Source organism: Spea bombifrons, chromosome 5 (genome assembly GCF_027358695.1).
Source record: "Spea bombifrons isolate aSpeBom1 chromosome 5, aSpeBom1.2.pri, whole genome shotgun sequence".
Classification (NCBI taxonomy): Eukaryota; Metazoa; Chordata; class Amphibia; order Anura; family Pelobatidae; genus Spea; species Spea bombifrons.
Window position 1 is genome coordinate 51,748,731 of NC_071091.1, and position 20,482 is coordinate 51,769,212.

A 20,482-nucleotide genomic window follows, 5' to 3' on the forward strand; every position below is an offset into this window, starting at 1 on the left:
GCAATTGTGAGAAAAATATGAAAAGGGCAACAAAACCGTCCCCTGGTTAACTCAGCTACATCCCTAACCCTCCCAACGACTAACCTCCCGCTAGAGACTAGAACAAATAAGTCTACTGCCCAATGCGTAACCGCCCTCTAAAAGGATACACTCTATCCCACCACACGTCTCGGTGATCGTTTTGCACGCAAGTCTCGGTGGTGACGAGAGCCAAACCGGAAGTGGCGCTTATTATTTACGGTCTCGGAACATCTCATGGTAATGTATGTTGAAATACCTTAGAGGTACTAACGTGACGGCTAAAGTGTTGTTTATATTATTAAATGAATACACGGCATTGTACAGCATAACTATTCGCCGCTGGCACGGTTGTAGATATGCGGAATCTTTGACGTGGGGACTGATAAAAATGCATATATGTATATCCATCGCCATGTTTACATCCTGCTTTATGGAATTTGCATATAGGCAGGAATGCTAATTTGTGTCGCTTAGATGGTTCGAAAAAATGCTATAGTTACTATGTGTATGCATTTATATTATATATATATATATATATCTGCTAGGTGTATGAACGTGTTTATATTTTGTGTAAGACTTTAAAATGCATGTTTTGGTAAAGTGACAGATCCCTTTTTAACTACCTCTTATCTTAATGGTGGTCATCAACTAAATGAGAAACCCGGACAGAAGTAATCTTTTTAACCCTTCAGGACCAGGGAGTTTTGGGTATTTTAATGCCCTGAAGTTTGTTTTGCCATTTTTACCACATGTTAATAAAGATTACCTTTTTCCCTGTTTTATGTATCCACACGAATTACACATCCTTGTTCTCCGTTAGGCTTCTTTTTGAAACCGTAACAACATTCAAATCATAATTATCAGCGGTATGTAAAAAAAAAAACCCCGAAATAATTACACTCTGTATTCGCAATGTTGTTTCGGATATATTCTACACAGTGTGTGCCGCTACTGAACAATAACCCAATTTGTTTAGCAACATCCCCTGATTACAGGTGGTACCCCACATGCATTTTTTTTTATATCCTAGAGGGCTACATCCATCCCTTGCTATATTTCATACTACTGATTTAAGGGGTTTGGGGTTAATGAAGGGAGGGTATATGTTTTTACTTGTAGTGCTAGGGTAATAGGATTCAAAAAAAAAAAAAAAAAAGTTATTTTTAAATTCTTCATCATCATCATTATCATCATTATCTTTGCACTGTTCTGTGCAATCTGGATAGATACACCCTAAGTGGCATCTTAACCATCATCCCTACATGTGGCATTGCCCCTAAATCCATGGGAGGCTAAGGGGTTTATCAAATAATTTTTCATTAGTAATTTTTATTACACCCTCTGGAACTGACGAGGATACCTCTTGGGGGCAGGCAGCAGGAGATGTGTTCATCTGATGTGGACACACGATAGTTGCAGGGTCCCTTTAAGTTCTCATGGTTTCTTCTTGCAAATTAATGGGGGGGGGGTCTGCAGAATTCCACACATAAATGTTCCCCTCCCCAGATAATTTCTGGGCAGGGGAACACATCTCCGAACATGTTATACACTTACATCCAGTCAGCTCTAGGGCTGACTTGGCAAGCATTGAGGCCAGAGGTCTATGGCATTTGTCCCCCAAAACAAACATGAAGTAGCTGTGATGCTATTTAACCCCTTTGCAATTAATCACATACCAGGTACGTCATGAGAAATGAGGATGAGTAAACTACCTGACACATGATGGGTAAAAAAAATGTTCCCATGTCGCCACAATCGCAGGAACAATGCTGCCAACAAATGCTTAACATCATGTCCTGGCGCTCAGCATCAGTAGCTAGCAAGCTTTGCAAGGGAGCAGTGAAACAGAGGTCCGTATGGACAGACCTCACACTCCCTTTATTTTGGGCCAGTTTAAAAAAAAAAAAAAAAAATAGTAATTTGGCTACCTGACAATGTGCCGCAACAGAGGTTTTGTTGTGCCTTTTGTGACGTGTGTGCCAAAGGTTTGCCATTGCGGGAAGTAGAAGCACATTTAAAAATTGCCCCCTAACCCAGGGAAGGGATTTCAGCAAATTTCCATGTGCAAGTTAAAAAAACCAAAAAAAAAAAAAAAACACATACTGATATTCATCTGGATTCTACCTGCAAAAGCAGAAGTGTGCCTTCCTGGTTAAACTGTAAAAATTTGAAGCCTCTTTGCACTTTGTGGTATCTATGAGCTCAGGATTAGTGGATCATCAAGGAGAGAGGTTCAGTGGTTGTGTCCAGCAAGCACCAGGACCATCTCCTAAAGTTGATTCAGCTGCGGGATCTGGGGGCCAGTAGTGCCCCCGGAGCAGAGTATGCTCGGGAATGGCAGCAGGCAGATGTGATTGCATCTGCACGCACAGTGAGGCGAAGACTCGTTTGAAAACTGAAATGTCATGCTTCAGTTTTGACCCCACAACATCTGAAGCATGACTTACTCATGTATGTGGGGTATTGATGTAAGCTGAGGTTGCTGCTGAAATACAAATCAAGAACTTTTTTTTGTTCTTTCGCATATCCAATAGGAAAAACACATGGTGAAAGGCGTTTGTGGAATCAGCTGCACTGAACATGCCAGTGTGTCCCTAATCAGATTAGGTGCTGTCTAGTTTTTCTCTTTTTAATATATGGGTTTGGGGGTTAAATTGAAATATGGTTAAAATGCCCCTAGTAAAATACTGTGGGATCAGCCGTTTTACTTTTTATAGCCACTATTGGGGCATAAGTCCTACATTTTTAAGAAATCCCGATGGAAATATGAGCCTTGGAACTACCAAATTAGATGAAAATACCAGGCGTATGAGGTGTTTACAAAACCAAAATATATTTTTTTGGATAGTTTTCTCATGCCAAGTTATGGTTTATATATCATTATTATTATTTCAAAAGAAATCCCAACTTGTCCTGAAAAAACTGTATAATATGCAGGGGGTAAACTAAATGAGTTAGTTGGAAATAACAGTTGAATGAAGACAAAAACATGAATATTGTGCTGGTTCTTTCGGGGAAACGTTATAAAATTACCTGGTCCTTAAGGGGTTAATGCCTCGGAGTAGTTTGTGTTTCTCTGTTGCCTATTAAATATTCAGACTGTCTTTCTTCCTTTTTAATGTCTAATAATGATTGTGTTTTATAATTTCCTTTATTTTCTTATCCAGGTAAAAGAAGCAAAAGATATTTAATAAAGCCATGCAAAATCAACAAGTCAGCAGATGGCCTTTTGGGCAGGAGCAGTTCACATGCCAAGTAAGTGTTGCCATTTTCATGGGGGAAAAAAAACAATAGTTCAGTTATAAAGGGTTTACAATTTTACCGAGAAAAAAGCCATGAAAATGCATGTCAGCCGCACTCAGGTTTTGTAAAGTTTGCTAGAGCTGCTACTCTGCCTATACGCTGTTGTCCTCAGCTTCGTTAACCCATGTTTTAGAAGACGGTATCCATTCTACTCCAAAGTTAAGCACAAAAGATCATATTTTGTGCTTAACAAATTGTTAGGTACCTATATTCAGGTACCTCTGTTCAGTAATGAGTGAACAAAAACACCTTTTGATCGGATATTGAAGATGTAGGTGCATTTGAACTAGCATGTGGACAAATCCGGATGGTTTGATATGAGCATTGGGCACGTGAATATTTTTACACTGCACTGTGTAGTTCCTTTAAATAATTTTGTGGTCAGTTGAACACGTCATTTACTCGCATCCAGTCAGATCTCGTGCTGGCATAGGGGTTGCTGCATGTACAGGTTTGCTCGGAACCCCTGCACATGTGTTTAAAGTGCTTCCATTCCACATTCAATACAACAATTGGGTGCTTCAAGGAGAAGAGCAGATGCTGCTGAAGGGCATCTTATAAGAGCTTTATTTTGCTTTAATATGCATTCTATTCTGGGGGTGTGAGGGGCATTATACTGTTCCTTAAAACAGTTTCTTAAAATCCACTCTATTCTTAGTATTATGCTTTGCATATATTTATTTAGATTGTTGTGTGGCAATAACTTACACCTATATATCTTAGACATAGTCTGAATATATAGTGTGTGTGTGTGTGTGTGTGAATATATATCTACAGTAAGTTTCCCTAGCCAATCTTGGTTTGCAAGCTTGAAATCTTACTTGCATGCCATATATATGATATGTCAGAAGCAATTTAGTCCCTGAAATGTAAACCTAGTCTATGTAAGCTATTCTTACATGTCTATATTATTATCTACTGTCCAGATCTGCAAATTTTCGTGTGACACATTTTCTAGACTCCAGGCCCATTTCCAAGAGAAGAATCATAACCCGGGTACCAATGCACAGGCAGTATGGGTATGTTGTAGTTTTGTATTTTTACATTTGCTGAATAAATAGCCTTTCTCTGCACATGCTGATGCTCATTGATTCACACTTCTAGTTTTGTGGAGAACAAATGTTTTGGTTCTTGTGACTTTTTTTGGGGGGAGATCCTAGGAATAGCAACATTTTTACAACACTGCTTTTCAGTAGCTTTCGGTTACCCCATCGAGTTTCTCTCCAATAAGAGCAGTGATAATAAATAATATGTTCGGGCTTGTTTTTGTTTACTAATTTTACATTGAGGTGCCCTGGAGTTTTTCACATTTAAATGAAGCAGAAGGGGGACAACCTTTTGCATTTATTTCTGCTTTCTTTCACTGTTTGCCTGTAATGTTGTACTTTTTTCTGAATCTGCTCTTGCTATTGAAAAATAAATTGGAAATTAAATCTTTGAATAACAGTTTGATATATTATTTATGTGCTATTGACTGTAGTGTCCTAATTCACTATTTCATATGCTTGCTGTAGTGTGAATTTGAATGTTATGTTTGATTTTAAATTGCTAAAAATTTTCTTCTGCCAGTATGATGCTATTTTTGGATATAGAAAACTCTCAAATATAATTCTGGCTTTGATCTGGTGACATCATATTTCTCACTTTATGTCGCAAGGACAAATGTTTTTCTTTTCAGTTTTTATAGGTTCTGAATCATCAATTAAGCCATTTTATTTCTTAAAAACATGATCTTGGAGCTCTAAATATTCCGCCATTTCTTCTCTTGTTAAAGTTCTATACATTATAGGGATGCACCTAAATGAAAATTCTGGACCGAAACCGGAAATTCAGGATTCACTTGGCCGAAACCAAAGCGAAAATGACCCCCCCCTTAAAAAAAACAAAAACACTTTCAATAAAAGTAACACACCAAAATGGGACAATAAATGCAATAGCATGAGATTTCTGAGGGAAAAGCAAGCCTTTTGGCTTGTCTGGTGTCTATAGATGAGTGTTTAATAATACTTCTACTACCCCTTAAATTTAAATGGAAGGGTTTCCATCACCTTTACCCACCATAACTTATGTAATGGTATATATGATTAACAGCAATCACACTGCTATCATGCCCAGGCATCCAGTACATGCTAGAACCTGGGCATGATAGGAGTGTGATTTCAATAACAATATTACTTATATGATTGTTAGCAGGACTCCTATCATGTAAAGTCAGCCAGTACATGCTGGAATCTAGGTATGCCTGGGCATGATAGGCATATCATTGCTGTTAACAAATATATATAGTTGCACTTTTTTGTCCAATTTTGGTTTGTTACTTACTTTTAATAAAAATGGTTAACACCAAAAAAAATCAATAACAATATTAGACATATATATATATATATATATATATATATATATATATAAACAGCAATCACACTCCTATCATGCCCAGGCAGCCAGCACATGCTAGAACCAGGGCATGATAGGAGATTACAAGCTCCCTATGCCATGGCACCCCCCCCCACACACACACTCACTCATATACTCATTCATTTACAGATATTCATTCCCTTAATCACACATACTTGCTCATACACCCTCCCCCCTTACCTGAACTGCAGATCTCTCACTCGCAGACTACTGCAGGGGCCCTGCTGCTTCCTCTCGACCAACTTCTCTGGCACGTCCCCACAGGAAGAAGTGAATCCGCTGGGTTCCTGCTTTTCATGGCCGAGATGCTGCTCACACACTGTGCGACTAACGCGCAGGTAAGCAGCCCAGCCCCTGCAGACGATTATTTTCGGTCTTTTTTTCCCCCGGCATTTTGCCAATAATGCCCTTTTCGGCCGATTTATATTTCAGCCACCGATATATCGGTGCATCCCTAAATTCAACACACAGCAGACTGCAAGGGATGAAAAGGCTCAAACGTGATAACTTATTGGAACTTTAATACTGAAAAACCCACAATCCTATTTTTGGGATGAAGTTACACAGTATCATGGTACAAGGCGCCTGTGGTTTTTAACTTTATGAGAATTTGGTCACGTTTGCAGTACAAGTGTAAAACAAGCACATACAAAGCTAATTCTAAATATGATTATGTAAATAAAGTTATTTAGTGTTGTAAAAACAATTAAATAATCAAACTGGTTTTGTTATATACATTTTTTAAAAGTATAAAATGTTTTACAAATATTTTTTGTACCCTTTAAGTAAACACATGATGGAAATGATTTCTGTTTATAAGGTACCAATAACCTCTCAAGATATGCAAACTAAGATATTAACCCTTGAAGAACATTCTCAAACGAGTGTTTGAGAAGCTATAAGCAAGAAATTTGGTTACAACAGCAATGGTCTAGAAAATCTGCTTTCAATTGAAGAAAGGCTTCCTTTAAAATATTACTTCTTAACATAACATGCAGGAAGAGGATACAGCATCAAGAACATCTTGCTTTCATACCTGTTGAGTGTAAAGAACATTGTGGAAAAGCTAATCTGCAGCATTAGCATGTGTCTTTCTTTGTGGTTAAAATCTGAATCCAGAGGATGGTATTGGAAGCAATAAGAATTTTCCAAATTATGGTGGCACAGTATTTTTCACTTTTCACAAGTTTTTTTTTTTTTTTTTGTGCCTAACCAGTCACATATGTAGTAATTCAGAGACCATTACATGACAAGTTGAAGACGCTCCCTGAAATGATAATATGCTTCAATTCCAGTGTATGTCTCTTGGGAAATGTACTTGAAAAGGACCAATGTAAGAGAGAAAATGAGGCTTTCCAGATGGGCATATGTGAATGGAGAAATCTTACATTTATTCTTCAATTGGACAGGAAGAACAGTGAAAAGATGTGTATTTGTTCTTTGGCTGGCTTTGTAGAATTTCAATAACTGATCATAAGGGTCAACTGTTCTATATATAAGTAATTGGGAGAGCTGGCGTTGGTTCATACCCAGTGCCTTGCTAGATGGGTTGAGCAAGCTTGGTGCTTCTCCATCTCCTTCTCCTGTACTTTGGACGTTCCTTATGTTGTAGGTATGTCTATCTCGCCTCAGCTGACTAACCCTCATGTAGCAACATAGAAGACGTTTAGAAGATTAAAAGAATGAAATGTAAGTGATTGTTGGTAACAGCCAATAATCTTAATATATTGGACCTGTGTTTTTTCTTTTTCTATTTGTTTCTAGGCACAACCTGCTTATACATATCTTTAAGGAGGTCTATTTGGAATAATGACAGGATCTTCTCAGAAGATGTGATATTGCATGATGAAGAGATTATAACCTGTTAAAATGTTCATATGATTGTTGTGTGACAGTAAATGTGGAACATACTTTGGCGTTATCTTTCTTAAGTCATGTCCTAAGTTTTGCATATGTACTACGCACGTGGACACAATCTTTAGAAATCTTGGACACAATCTTGAAGAGAAAGCAACCTTACCTTTTCCTCGCATCCTGCTTTTGTTACATCGATTTGAAGCTGAGCTTGGTTGACAGAGCAGTCGGCTTCATTTGAGCACATCATCTCACGGTCTCCTTTCGTTGTATTCTCTCACTACTTCCCTTTATACCAAACACGTGGCTGATTGGATACTAATTTAAAAATGAAGCTCTGATTAATAGGATACTCCAGCCGTCATATGGACCTCAATGTATATGACAGCTGCATGGTTCTTTTAAAGTTGTGGGGTTTTTTTGTGCATTTTGCCACATTTCCTTGCACGTCATAAACTTACTGCCTGTCAGCTCCAGCCCTGGCTCTGGGATCAGACCCCCATACGCACGTACAGAAAGTGATCCCGGTAATTTTTAACGGGAGCACTTTCTTGCCATGGATTGTGGCAAGAATCGTCAGACCATGGAGAAGGAAGGCACCTGCAGTGGTGCGGCTCCTACATTAGATAGAATGCATATTAAAGTATGCACATAGTCCCCTGATATCCATTCTTCTTTTTAGTAGGTGTCAGGGAAAATGTTTTTGAATAAATTCCCAAATTTCATCTAGTCTTGAAAATAAACATCTTGAAAAATGAAGGACAGTGTGGACGTATCTGTGGCCCTTGATTCAGGATGGTGCATCACTAAATTGAACACACACCTCTAAAGCTGGTGGGGCAAAGTGTTCTACTTCAGTGTTTCCTTCCTTATGGATAATTATAGCAAAATTTAGCGAAGTCTAAATTACTATAAATATCTATTTTCAGCATATCTAATGTATTTTTTTTTTTTTTTACTTTTTGATCTTATAGGTGATTACATGTAGATTAACACTGTTTCTGTTCTTAAATTTTATTTTCCTTTTGAACACCAGGAAAAAATGTGATGCAAGATTGAAGAATTGCTTTTCACATCTTTATCATGTTTAGTATAAAGACTTCAACCTCTGTCCTCATGACAATTGTTGGCCTTTATGCTATATGATTATTAGTAATATAAATGCTGTTATTTTCATTGTTAACAAAATCCTTTTTCTTTTATTTTGGGATCGACTTGCATCTTCATATTTACAGAGTGAAAGACCACTTAATAAGCCAGGTAAGTCTTCAATGTCTACAAATATAAAACCGAAATGAATTGGTAGGTATCGAAATACATTCAAGAGAAATCTGATTTTTATTATTATGTGATCAGCCATAATTTTTTTTTAAATATTGCCTATTTTGACTAAAATCTGGAACATTGTTTTTAACATCAATTTGGCATTTTGAAAAACTGTGGTATATACAGTTCACCACAATGAGTTTTTATAAATGTTATGAATAACTGAGCATACTTAAGTATAATTTTACTTGATTAAAAAAAAAAAAAATTTGGACATTCTGCAACACAAGAAATGATGTCTGCTCTAGAAAAATGGTAAATTCGGCAGAGTAGGTAGAACAGCACCTTCAAGTTAAAAGCAGTTCAGAAGAATTAAATGTTTGGAGAAAAAGGTAAACCTAAGTAAACAGCCATTTGAAGATGCTCATAAGTGTTCTAGTCAGACCAGGACAAGTTGTTTTTCTAATGAAAATGGTAGCCCCAGGGTTGCCAGAAATAATCACTATACTTCTGTTTTTGTTGATCCATTCAAAAAGTACTAGTGATATGTTTCAGGCTGAAATATGTTGTGTAAGTTCACAGCAGAGGAAACAATCTCTGTTTTACATTGCCTTTTTCAGTTTATGCTATTTTTTTGATCCTTTGAGAACTTTATTTCCCTCTCTGTTTAGTGGAAGATGTTCTGTCAAATTAGGCATTCATTGTCTCTGCCAGCATGTTTTTAAATATAGTTATACACATTATGTTACAGGAAGGGGTTTTAGCTTTCTTGTACCTTTCTTTCTTAATTTTCTGTTACTGCCTTTTCCTGATGATGCCTTGTGCATTTACCATGTTTGCTTGCTACATAACCATGGCATGCAAACTAATTGGGCCAAGCATAAATTCATATTACTTCATTTTATGACAGTCAACATGTGGTCATACTTGGGATTAACCAAGGCCAGTGGAATCTGGGTTGAGTAGGTTACCCTACCAGTAGTTAGATATTAGTTAGTTGAATGTAGGATTTTGTGCCATACAGACAAATGTTTTTGCATTTTTTGATATTCTTTTATATGTAGCTTTGAACAACGGATATTTGTTTAAAAAGCTCAAAATTTGCTGTAGGTTTTTCAAATTTTTTTTTAAACAATGTTTATTGTTTTTTCTACCTCATTATATTTTTGCTTCTGCATTGGTTCTACATCTACGTGTACAGTATTTTTATTTGCTTTGGATAGTGGCATTCTTGTGAAGTATTATCATTTTCAGATCCTGAATGGTTATCACAGGGGATTGGACCCCATTAACGTTCTGTGTGAGAAAATATAAATACATTTAAATTAAAAATATTGCTTTATAAAAGCATGTTAGTGTGGAAGCATTTCAAGGATCATTCATATCCACAAAAGAAAACAGGATTGGTTTCATTGAAGCATAAAGGAAAGTGAGGTTGAAAAAGAAAAGAACCATAATCCTCGCAAAACCTTGAAGCAGATCAGGCACCTAGAGATGTTATTGATTATTCTGCATTGAGTCATAGGCATATTGCCATTGGAAGAACCACAAGAAATCCTGTACAAAAGTCTCCTAAAAGTGTTATGATATAGTCTTAATATTGTGTCTTAAGCAAGAAAATAAATTGAAAGTTGGAAGAAGATGACTGGAACAAAATAAGTGTGAGGAACATGTATTCAGTGTTATAACACAATAGCTTTCATGGTAAGTATTTGTCAAATCAGGCTCATTTTGGACCATTTTCCCCCAGGCGGCATTCACAATGCTCTGTGTTTTGCCATTTTCAAATAGTCCCTTCAGTTCTTCATGGGATTGAGTTCCGAATTTAGACTGGGCCATTCTAGGACATTTACCTTTTCAGTCTTGCCCCATTCCAATCGTGCATTGACCTTGAGCATGGGATATTTGATCTGCAGAAAGGGGGGGGTCTCCTTTCAATCTCTTCATGTTGTGTATTTTTTTTCACCATCCATTCTCTCTTCAGCTTTGCCCAGGCCCTGCTAATGAGAAACATTCTCTAAGTTTGATGCTACCGTTACCATGTTTCACTGGATTGGTAGTGTTTTTGAGGCAAGTGCAGATGAGGAGCTTTTTATGCTTTCTGGCAAACTCCATACATTGTCAGTTGATCCTTTTTGAGTAATGGCTTCTTTCTTGCCACTATTCCATGCAGAGGCTCTTGATAAAGCTGATTGGTGCACCATTGCTCTACACCTAACCACTGAATTCAGTATGTTCCTCACAGAGACCGCTTGACATCTCCGTGGTTTCTCACAAAAGTCCCCTTTTTTTGAACACTGAACATTGATGGACTTTTCTTAGCAATGACGAGCCTTTTCTAGGCATTTCTGGTGCCGTAATGCAGCTTTTACTTTTGCTATAACTGATCCAAATGAACACACTTGGATAGTCTACTTTTTATCTGTTTCGTATTCTTTGGATTTATATTGCTATATGTCTGTGTAGTGCTCTGCAGTCTACGTTTTACCTCAGATCCACAGCTTGCCATTAATCCTTCAACATTAATCCGTATAAACTGAGAGTTTCAAAAGTACACTGTTACAATAATTCTGAAAACAACATTTTTTATTTTAAACTATCATAGAGAAACATTTCAGTGTACCATTTGTAATTCAGTAATATTGGTAAATACCTCTCAGAGAAACTGTGCAACTTTTATTCCGGTAGCGTTTTATGTGAAGGATGTACAGCATTGTTCAGGTGTTATAGATCACATCAACTTTTTTCTTTGCCCCTTTCACCACAGTGAGTTACAGTTATCCAACTTGGATAAGGTGTTTTTGGAAAGGTTATTTCTATCTCTTATCCATTTTTCCTTCTAGTTTTAAACTTCTACACGCCTTTTAAAAAGTCCAGTTTACCTTTTAGAACCGCATCTTTCCATTTGTTGTTAAGGGACAAATGAGTGTCCTGGTGCATCTTTTGCATTTTTTGTGAATCTGACCTTTGATGAGTTGCTCATTTGGACCCGTATTATAATCTTAACCCAATAACTGGGCAGTCATTGTTTATTTTGCTTAATGTATCCAAAGAAGTGTGAAGCTTCATTGTTTCTCTCTTTCCTTGCAACGTGAAGCAGGAACAACCTCAAGAAGCACATTTATACCATCCCCGGTGCCCCAGTTCCTTCTTGCTAAACATGAACATTCCCTAGCGTTGCACTGAATCCCATCTGTGCTATCCGTTTAGAAATGGTCATCCTCCTGGCCTATATGTAAACGTCTAATGGAGGATCATTTCTAGGGGTATGTTAATCACTTTAGTATTTGCATATTCCATAATTATTATGTATAAATATTTATTTAATCCAACAAATGTAATACATTACTTCACAATACCTAGCAGGTTGTTATGGACATTATCCAACAGAACTTAAAAATGGCACACACGCTGTTAATGTTGAAACAAATTTATAGGGGCCTTGTGAAGCTTTGATGTGTATGTATTTGTTAAATAAAAGAATCCCGATTAAAAATTCTTATTATTTCCTTTTGATACTCAGGCCTTTGAATCTGTCCTGAAAGTCGGCATGCCCTAGGGAGCCCTAGCAGATGGCACATGAGTGGTTTGGGGCCTGATATGTAATAGGGCCATTTCTATGCAGTATATGAAATAGGCATTTTAATTTGAGCATCTTGATTTGTTTTCATTATCAGGAGGGTACCTGGAAAAGGTTGGGTTGGTATTTTTTATGTGTATTTAACTATAACTGTCCTCTGGCATTACTCAAGTCCCACTTAGAAGATATAGATTGCTACAAATTCAGTTTAGGCTTTGATTTGAAGCATTTCCCTTGGCTGGCTTTGTTTTGTTTGGGGCAAAATTTAAGATTCACAGCCCCTCTTTTATTTCTATGTACTTTTTAGGTTAATGACAAATTTTGTTAAGGTGGTGGTATCTATATGTACCAAAATAGTCTTCATAGTGGTACAATATTTTTGTATTGAGTTATTACATTGTTACCATTTATATTTTCGCAGGATGGTGGAACAACAAACCCCAAAAATCTATGCATTCCCTAAGAGATTATATAAATAGACCAGACAGAGAGCCTCTCATTGGTATGTGCGTCTACAATATATATTGTCCGATGTTCTTGTCCCTCCTTCTTTCATATAACAATACAGATACTAGATAAAATGCCAGAAGTATGTGTGTATTTTGGCAGAATCAAATTTCTTTTTAAGATGCTGACACTAAAATGATAGTCGTGTATAGCAGGATAATAAGGGTTTTATGTACCCTGTTTTTTTAAAAATCTTTTAGCAGATAGAAGTGGTTGTATGGAATTGTAACTAAACAATGGCTATATAAACACGCATGTTTATTTGTTTTTCTTTGGTCTCATACAGGGTTGGAATATGTCACTGAATACAAACAAAAGAAAACAGATAAAATTGAGACAAAATACAAATGTGAGATCTGTGATGTGGATTCCGAGTTAGCTCCCATGATAGAGCATCTTACGGGCTCGAGACATAGGAAGCTATATTTGGTGAGTAGATTGGAAGTTGTTTTTGCGGTGCTAGTATAGAATCACTAGTTATTTGTCTAAACCTGTAGTTGCTGCTCTTGTATGTTCAATAGATTTAACCTAATACATGCCATAAGATTATGTGGCCATTCTGTTATTTAATTTTTCTAGGAACTAACATATTTTTTTTTTTTTTTTTTGCATCTATTTTTATGCTGAAACGGTTTTGATCAAAGCCATTATTTTGGTGACGGGTCAAAGACTGTTTAGAACAACATTAAATATATGTATATTTCAGACCAAAGTTTACTTTCCTATTACCAAGACATGCGCAGTAAGAAAAAACCAAAAGGCTCAGTAATGACAGAGTGAGCTACTAAGCAGGAGACAGCTTCTTGATTGTCACATCATGGTTTTTAACTTCAAGGGGAATGCCCACCGTTTTTTATTACTAGTATATTAAAAATCCTTTCCAAAAATATTGTCCATTTTTCTTTTTTATAATGGTATATAATATAGCTAATATGCAGCTGCCTAAAACTGTGTATGTGTTCTAGTTCTGTTATCTTGGCCCAATCCTTTATCATACTGCCTGGGGTAAGCAATAGAATGACGCAGTGTTAATTAACCAGTCGGACACTATGAGTAATGAAAGCCTGTTGAACATACTACTTGAGCATTGCCATAATTTACACGTAAATGAATGTAGATGTTTTCAACATTGATTGGTTCCATTAAACAGGCAAGAGAGTATCCATTTGTGTTGAAAGCTCCATTCAACAAAGACCTGGCTTCGTTCATGAAGAGAATGGCTCTAGAAATTGAGCAGGAAGAGGGGATCAAGATGTACAAGGTAACTAAGTGACCTAAATACTATATTCTTTATCCTAGTGGTTAATAATTGTGGGTATATAATATTACTGTTTGCCATATGATTTAGTATCCAAAAAGAGTAATAAAGTAGCAGATCTTTTGTTGCATAATTTGCATTTTCAGTGTAACATGTGCCATGTGGGTGGTACTCAGCGACTTGGATTCATTTTCTGTAGTAGATCTCATGGTTTGAGAGCTTGGAAAATGCTTGTAAATCTTTTCTAGTTAATATTAACCTCGAATAGTGTGGCCCTGTTGACTTTGGTGAGAGACAGGTTACATTCACAACTTGAAAACTTGTTCCTAAAAGTATCACAATAGGAAAAATTGCATATGTTTCCTGGTGTATTTCTTACCTTTCAGATTGATCCGGCAACCAAACTGGAATCATTGCTGACTTTAAAAGTACCTCAGCTGAAAAGTGAGTCCATCTGTTGATTTTGTATAGTGTTTTTTTGTTTTTTCACTTCATTATATTTGTAGTAATTTACCATAAAATATTTGAAGACAGATAACAAACCTATACAGTGCCTTGCAAAAAGTTTTCACCCCTTTTGGCATTTTTCCAATAATAATTATGTGACTTCTGAAGGTAATTTGTTGCACCAGATCTTGTTTAGGGGCTTCATAGCAAAGCACCACTTTTCTGGGGTTTTTTTGTTTTGTTTTTTTTTTTAAATTATTTTTTCTTCCCACCAATTTGGACTGTTTTGTGTATGTCCCTTACATGAAATCCAAATAAAAATGTAATTCCAGGTTGTAATGCAACAAAATAGGAAAAATGCCATGGGGGGGCGGCTTTTGCAAGGCACTCTACATTGCATTAGTAAAAGTGCATGTTATATAATCAAGGTAACTAGAATTTTACACGAAACTATAGTTATTTGCTGTTAATCAATGTATTGTGGATAGACTTTTTTTTATGGAGAATCTTGTGTTTTTCATTTTTTTTTATTTCTAAATCTGCATTGAAACACAGATTCAGGTTTTTTCTGTAGATCAAAACATATAAGAAATAAAGCCATCCTAAATGAGTGCACCCTACTAAAGTGTTAATGGAGTTCTAGTAGTATTTTAGTTGTAAGGATCCTGTGGGTTTTTTTCGCGGTTTCCACTTATCTTCATAAATTGTTTCTACATCATTGATGTGACATGATTCTTATTGCTACATGGTTAATAAACAGTTTCACATTTTATATAACTCACCTTGAAGAACTAAAGTCAAACTATGATGGGATGGGAAAAAGCACGCTTGTAGGCAGGTTCCAGAGAAAGAATACACAATGTCTATATAATAAATCCTATAGAACAGCTAGGTAAATGAAATACATTTAGCATGGATTAACTTGTTCCATTATTTGGTATTAGTAGTATTCATTTCATAATTCTCTTTCTACAGAATCACAAAGGAAATCAAGGTAAGGAGACAGATGTCATGCTTTATTGGAGCTTTCTTGTTGCTCTCTCTTATCTGGTATTCTGTGTACTATACAAAGTACTTGTGTTTGCCAAAAAAACACATTTTACACAAATTCTAAATAGTGTTCCTAGCCTGGGATGCATTTTCCCTGGTTTTAAATTCTAGTTCTATAATTATATATTGTAAAATGAGTTATTGCTTAAATCAATTACAAGTTTTGATTTTGTGATCATCATGTCAAGAGTCTTATCCATGTCAAGTAGCCAGGATCACCAGAATGGATTCTCAGTTGCCATGTGATACTGCAGCACAGTGGAGTTTAAACAGGGTTGTTTTCCTTATGGTTTGCCACAAGTGTGGCTGCCAAGAGAATGCCCTGATTGCAACAAAGGATTGCACAGACAATTCTATTCAAAAGGTTTGGATTTCGCATCCCACGCTTGTGACAGTGGACTAAAGTATGGTCCGCAAAGAGATAGCTAAGGTAGGGTCACTATGGGGCATAAGGTTAACAGACCTATAGCTGCCCTATGGGTCCAGCATCTTCTAAATGAGGTCTATAACTGTTGCAGGAAAGGGAAGAGTCTATTCAATGCGTTCAGTAGTGACATCTTAGGCAGCAATTCAGGCTCGAATCCCGCACATCTGTACTTGTGACCTTTGGAAATAATGTCTACCAGCGGTTTTTTTGGGTTTTTTTTAACCTGTACCTCTACATTTCGTGCTGCCAGGATTGCAAAGGAATTACCTGAAAATGTATTTTCCTTCACCCTATAACCTTGTGCATTCATTTAGTTTGGTGTAATGGTTTTCTAATTACGCCTGAGGGGTAATAGAATGGATGAGGATTTTTATAGGTTTTCTTTCCCTACTTTACCTAGAAAATCGGAATACGCTTCGTGGTTAGTTAACCAGAACTCACACTTGCTTTCATACTTACTTATATTGCTGAATAGCTGTGAAGCAAATTACTAGTGAGTCAAAAAAGCCCATTACCCTTTACTTTGCATATGTAATTCAAACTTTATATTTTTTGTTTTTCAGGTGGGATATTGAAGGAAATGTAAGTGTAATTTTGTTGGAGCTTGATACACTGTTTCGTATATTCTGTTATTTTTGCTTCTCATAGGTTATGCATATACAACATTCTCTCCAGTATCTTGGCGATGCTGACTGAGCTATTGAGAAATAATTTTTTAACGCAAATGTTACGATTTACTGTTGTATTTAAACTGTCTTAGACAAATGACGTTCTAAAATGTTTTGTTTTTTTTTACAGAGTGAATCAAGAAAGAAGAAAGCTTTAGAATATTTGGTACGTAATGCTGTGTAACAAATCGTTCATGAAAATTGAAACTGTTTGAATTATGTGTATTTTTCCGTATCTCCTTTTAGATAAAAGTTGTTTAGTAAGGTCTTTTTAGACAATTTAGATAAACGTATTGATGCATTTCTGACAAATGAGCACTTTAAACGTGTGTTTTTGTCTCCTTGTAAATGCATAGACAGTTTCTGCAGAACCTCTCCTATGTATTTGCCCTGTCTCTCCTCTCGAGCCCCTTGGCTTGCAGGAGATGTGGTTGGGCAAAAACATCACCTAGTTGCCACTGTGCACGCACAACATACTCGCCATCAGCCAGTTCCAACAGTGGATTGCAAATCTGTTTAATATGCGCACTTTATCGGTGGAGTCATGTCTTCTTAAAAGTGGCAAGTCTTTTGTTAACTTTATGATAAGCCTGTTAAAGAGTGTTTTCTATCTTGAGTTACTTTTGACATTCAGTCAGTGACCTTGATATTTTTAACAGCTAATAGGTGCATGACCAGCATTGCATATTTTTTTTTGTTTGTTTTAGCACATTAAGTCTGCAACAACATTGCAAGTATTAGGAATAATATATATATACCAATTTTCTTTGTCTGACAAACTGCACTGGCTTTTCTTGATTTAACTTCAGTATGTTATCCTAGAGATGATATCATGGGGTTGCATGTTCTTCAACAGGAAAACTTTAATATTGAATCAGAGTCCGAAGCAACTAAAGTTACAAATCTCACAGATAAGTTAACAGAAGGCTTAAAAGTATACACTGCAAAAGCGAATGAAGAATCTGTAAGTAGTCAGTGATTTATTTTGGTAAAAGTCACTTTCGTGTCTTGTTAGTTAAAAAATAATTAAAATCAAAATTTCAAATGTTTATTTTTGGTAGAAGCAAACACTAAAAAGACATTATGTACCCACACTAAAGGGTGTGTGTAGTACGCTCAAGATACCTTATTGCAAGTGATGGCAGATCTTAGTCTACAGAATGAGAAAGCAGTCATTCTGTCTCTTGCATTTATTATTTTTAACTATTATGTTATAATATTGAGGTTGAATTGTGTAATAAAGTGCTATATGCCATTTATACTGATGATTTCAGAATTCCAACACCAAGGCTGTTGCTTGCTGCAACCACCTATGACCTATTTGCAAGCCTACATTGAGTGGAAAAAATGCAAAGGAATTCTACAGAGATGCCAGGATTCTGTGAATCCAAATATTACTTATTGCAGTCTTCCAGACTCCATGGTTTTATGAGGCACCTTAGTCTTGAACCTATGTTGGCATACTCAGTTCTGTAACAATATGATTAACAACACAAAGTGTAATGACTTGGACATGAGATAGAGGAATAAGTTAACTCCAAAGAAACAATTAGATTTAGACACTTAGATTGGGAGGGTACTATAGAGAATTTCTATTAAAGAAAATGGCGCCTCATTGTTATGTTTGCATTTTATGTTTGTTTCAGCTTTTTCCTGCTAGAGTTGCAAAAGCAAAAGATGTGGCTGTAGCAATAATACAGAATTCATTGATGGAACGAAATACTGTTAAATCGAGCCAGAAGAAAATGCCAGGGAACAACCCGCCATTCAACCCAAACACTGCAGGTAGTTCATTACTGTCATAAATATATTTACTTGCGTATATAATGTTTGTGGTTCTTATAGTCTTCATACATAAGATTGCATGTTGTATTTGCATGTACCTGTTCTTGTTCCTATCAGTTTCTCTTGCTAATATTTTTTTTTTCTCAACCCATTTTTCCATAGAAAATATGATAATGAAACAGAGCTTGGGCGCTCAAGGTCACCTTCCAAATCCAATTATTCATGGCACAGGGACAAACCAGCTGATGAATTTGGGAACTCCACTACATGAAAACAATAGTAGTATTAGTTTCATCCAAAGGCCAAATCAATTGGAAGGCTTTTTGCCTAATCCTAGAGACAATATTCAGAACTGCCCTCAACCTGAACTTGTTCCTGAAAATGAATTGAGCTCAGAAGATATTGTATTTTTCAAAAAATTAAGGACATTATTGAATGCTTTACCCACAGACAACCAGAACACTGGAAACATGCAGCTGGATAAAAAACTAATGTTGTTAAAAACATTGTTGCAAGATAATAATCCAAACATGGACACTGCACAAGTAAACCAGGATCTGATGACACAACTTGCTTCCTTGGTCAGGGATAATACAGCTCCAGGTGGACTTGGCATGGGAAATCCAAACTTGAATTCACTAATGCAGGTGGCTTCTTTGCTCCAAAACACATTTAATACCCCAATGGGAGATCGTTCTGCATTGCTAACAGGACAGAACTTCCAGAATTACCCTGACACATCTAAACAAGGTTTTGGGGATCTTGAATACCGTAACACAATGGGTGACACTCGTAATACAGGCTTCCATGGATCTGAGGACGCTCCATATGCCTCTGCATATGACAATACTGTTTTGGAAAGGGATCCTTATCCTGATCCACATGCATCTGATACTGATCCGTATGATAATCAAAATGACCCATCCTACAGTGACCCTTATGTGACAACACGAGTTAATGATTATCAGTATGATGATTATAGAGAACAACCTCTACCATATACAAGAGTATCTTTGCCTCCCAGAACATCTGCCACGTCTCACTCATCTGAAAATTACAGAGATGCAGAGGAAGATTTTAACCGGGAAGGGATTCCAAGGCATGATGTTTTTCATAAAGACATGATGTCCAGTTACCAGCCAAACCAGAGATTTTCACCAGGCAGGCTCAACAGGGCTCATTCATCTCACTTAATTGAAAGGAGGCGAGACCTGACACCACCACCACAGATGAAGCCTCATGATCTAGATTATCACTCAAGACCAATTCATCTTTCTGAAAGATTTCTTGGTGAATCTAGCTTACGTGAAAGAGACCTAGTACCTCAAATATTTGATTATCAAGCCAAGCGCGCCAGGCTAGACCGTGATCGTATTTCACCTCCTTCAGAAAGGGGTCTATACGACTCGAGACAGCCATCATTAGATGTTAATACAGCAGGCTTGTCAGCAGAAATACTAAAAAAGATTAGAGGAAAGGATTTGTTTACCGTGTCAGCAATACTTGCCGAATATGCAGAAACACAGAAGTTGAAATAATCTAAAGTAACATGAGCTTCAGCGAGATTCAGATTTTCCTCGGTTTTGTTTTTCCAGTGAGAGGTGAAATGTAATTTTATTTTACAGCAATGGATTGGATTTGATTTGAAAGCTGCAGTTTTTAAAACCTTGGAGAGGTTTCTCCCAAGCAACCTGAATGACCATGTTTGTACACAAGAGGAAAGAACCTGGAAATTAGTTCGTGCATGTTCCTCGAGGAAAATCTTTTTTTTTTTTTTTTTTTTTTTTTTTAGTTTTATGAAAACAATTTGTTCAGTGTTTTTGTATTTTTTTGTTTCTCATTATTTGTGAACAGATAAAAATAAACACTTGTTATAGCAAAAAGTGTTGGCGCTATGATAT

General features: G+C 36.5%; 1 protein-coding gene across 1 annotated transcript; it reads left to right on the forward strand.

Annotated features, from left to right (window-relative positions):
• The first annotated feature begins 245 nt into the window (after nucleotides 1-245).
• On the forward strand, nucleotides 246-20,119 carry LOC128497661 (uncharacterized). The gene is made up of 14 exons (XM_053467824.1): nucleotides 246-263; nucleotides 3,189-3,276; nucleotides 4,251-4,343; nucleotides 8,829-8,853; nucleotides 12,861-12,941; nucleotides 13,233-13,375; nucleotides 14,097-14,207; nucleotides 14,591-14,648; nucleotides 15,627-15,645; nucleotides 16,692-16,710; nucleotides 16,927-16,962; nucleotides 17,653-17,760; nucleotides 18,443-18,581; nucleotides 18,744-20,119. Exons 2-14 carry the CDS (start codon nucleotides 3,220-3,222, stop codon nucleotides 20,117-20,119), a joined length of 2,265 nt encoding a protein of 754 aa, XP_053323799.1. The 5' UTR covers nucleotides 246-263; nucleotides 3,189-3,219.
• Nucleotides 20,120-20,482: the final 363 nt, after the last annotated feature.

Coding starts and splice junctions, on each gene's coding strand:
- LOC128497661 (XM_053467824.1), top strand. CDS start 3,220: ATGCAAAATCAACAAGTCAGCAGATGGCCTTTTGGGCAGGAGCAGTTC. Junction 3,277..4,250: donor AGGAGCAGTTCACATGCCAA/GTAAGTGTTGCC, acceptor TCTACTGTCCAG/ATCTGCAAATTTTCGTGTGA. Junction 18,582..18,743: donor ATTCAACCCAAACACTGCAG/GTAGTTCATTAC, acceptor ATTTTTCCATAG/AAAATATGATAATGAAACAG.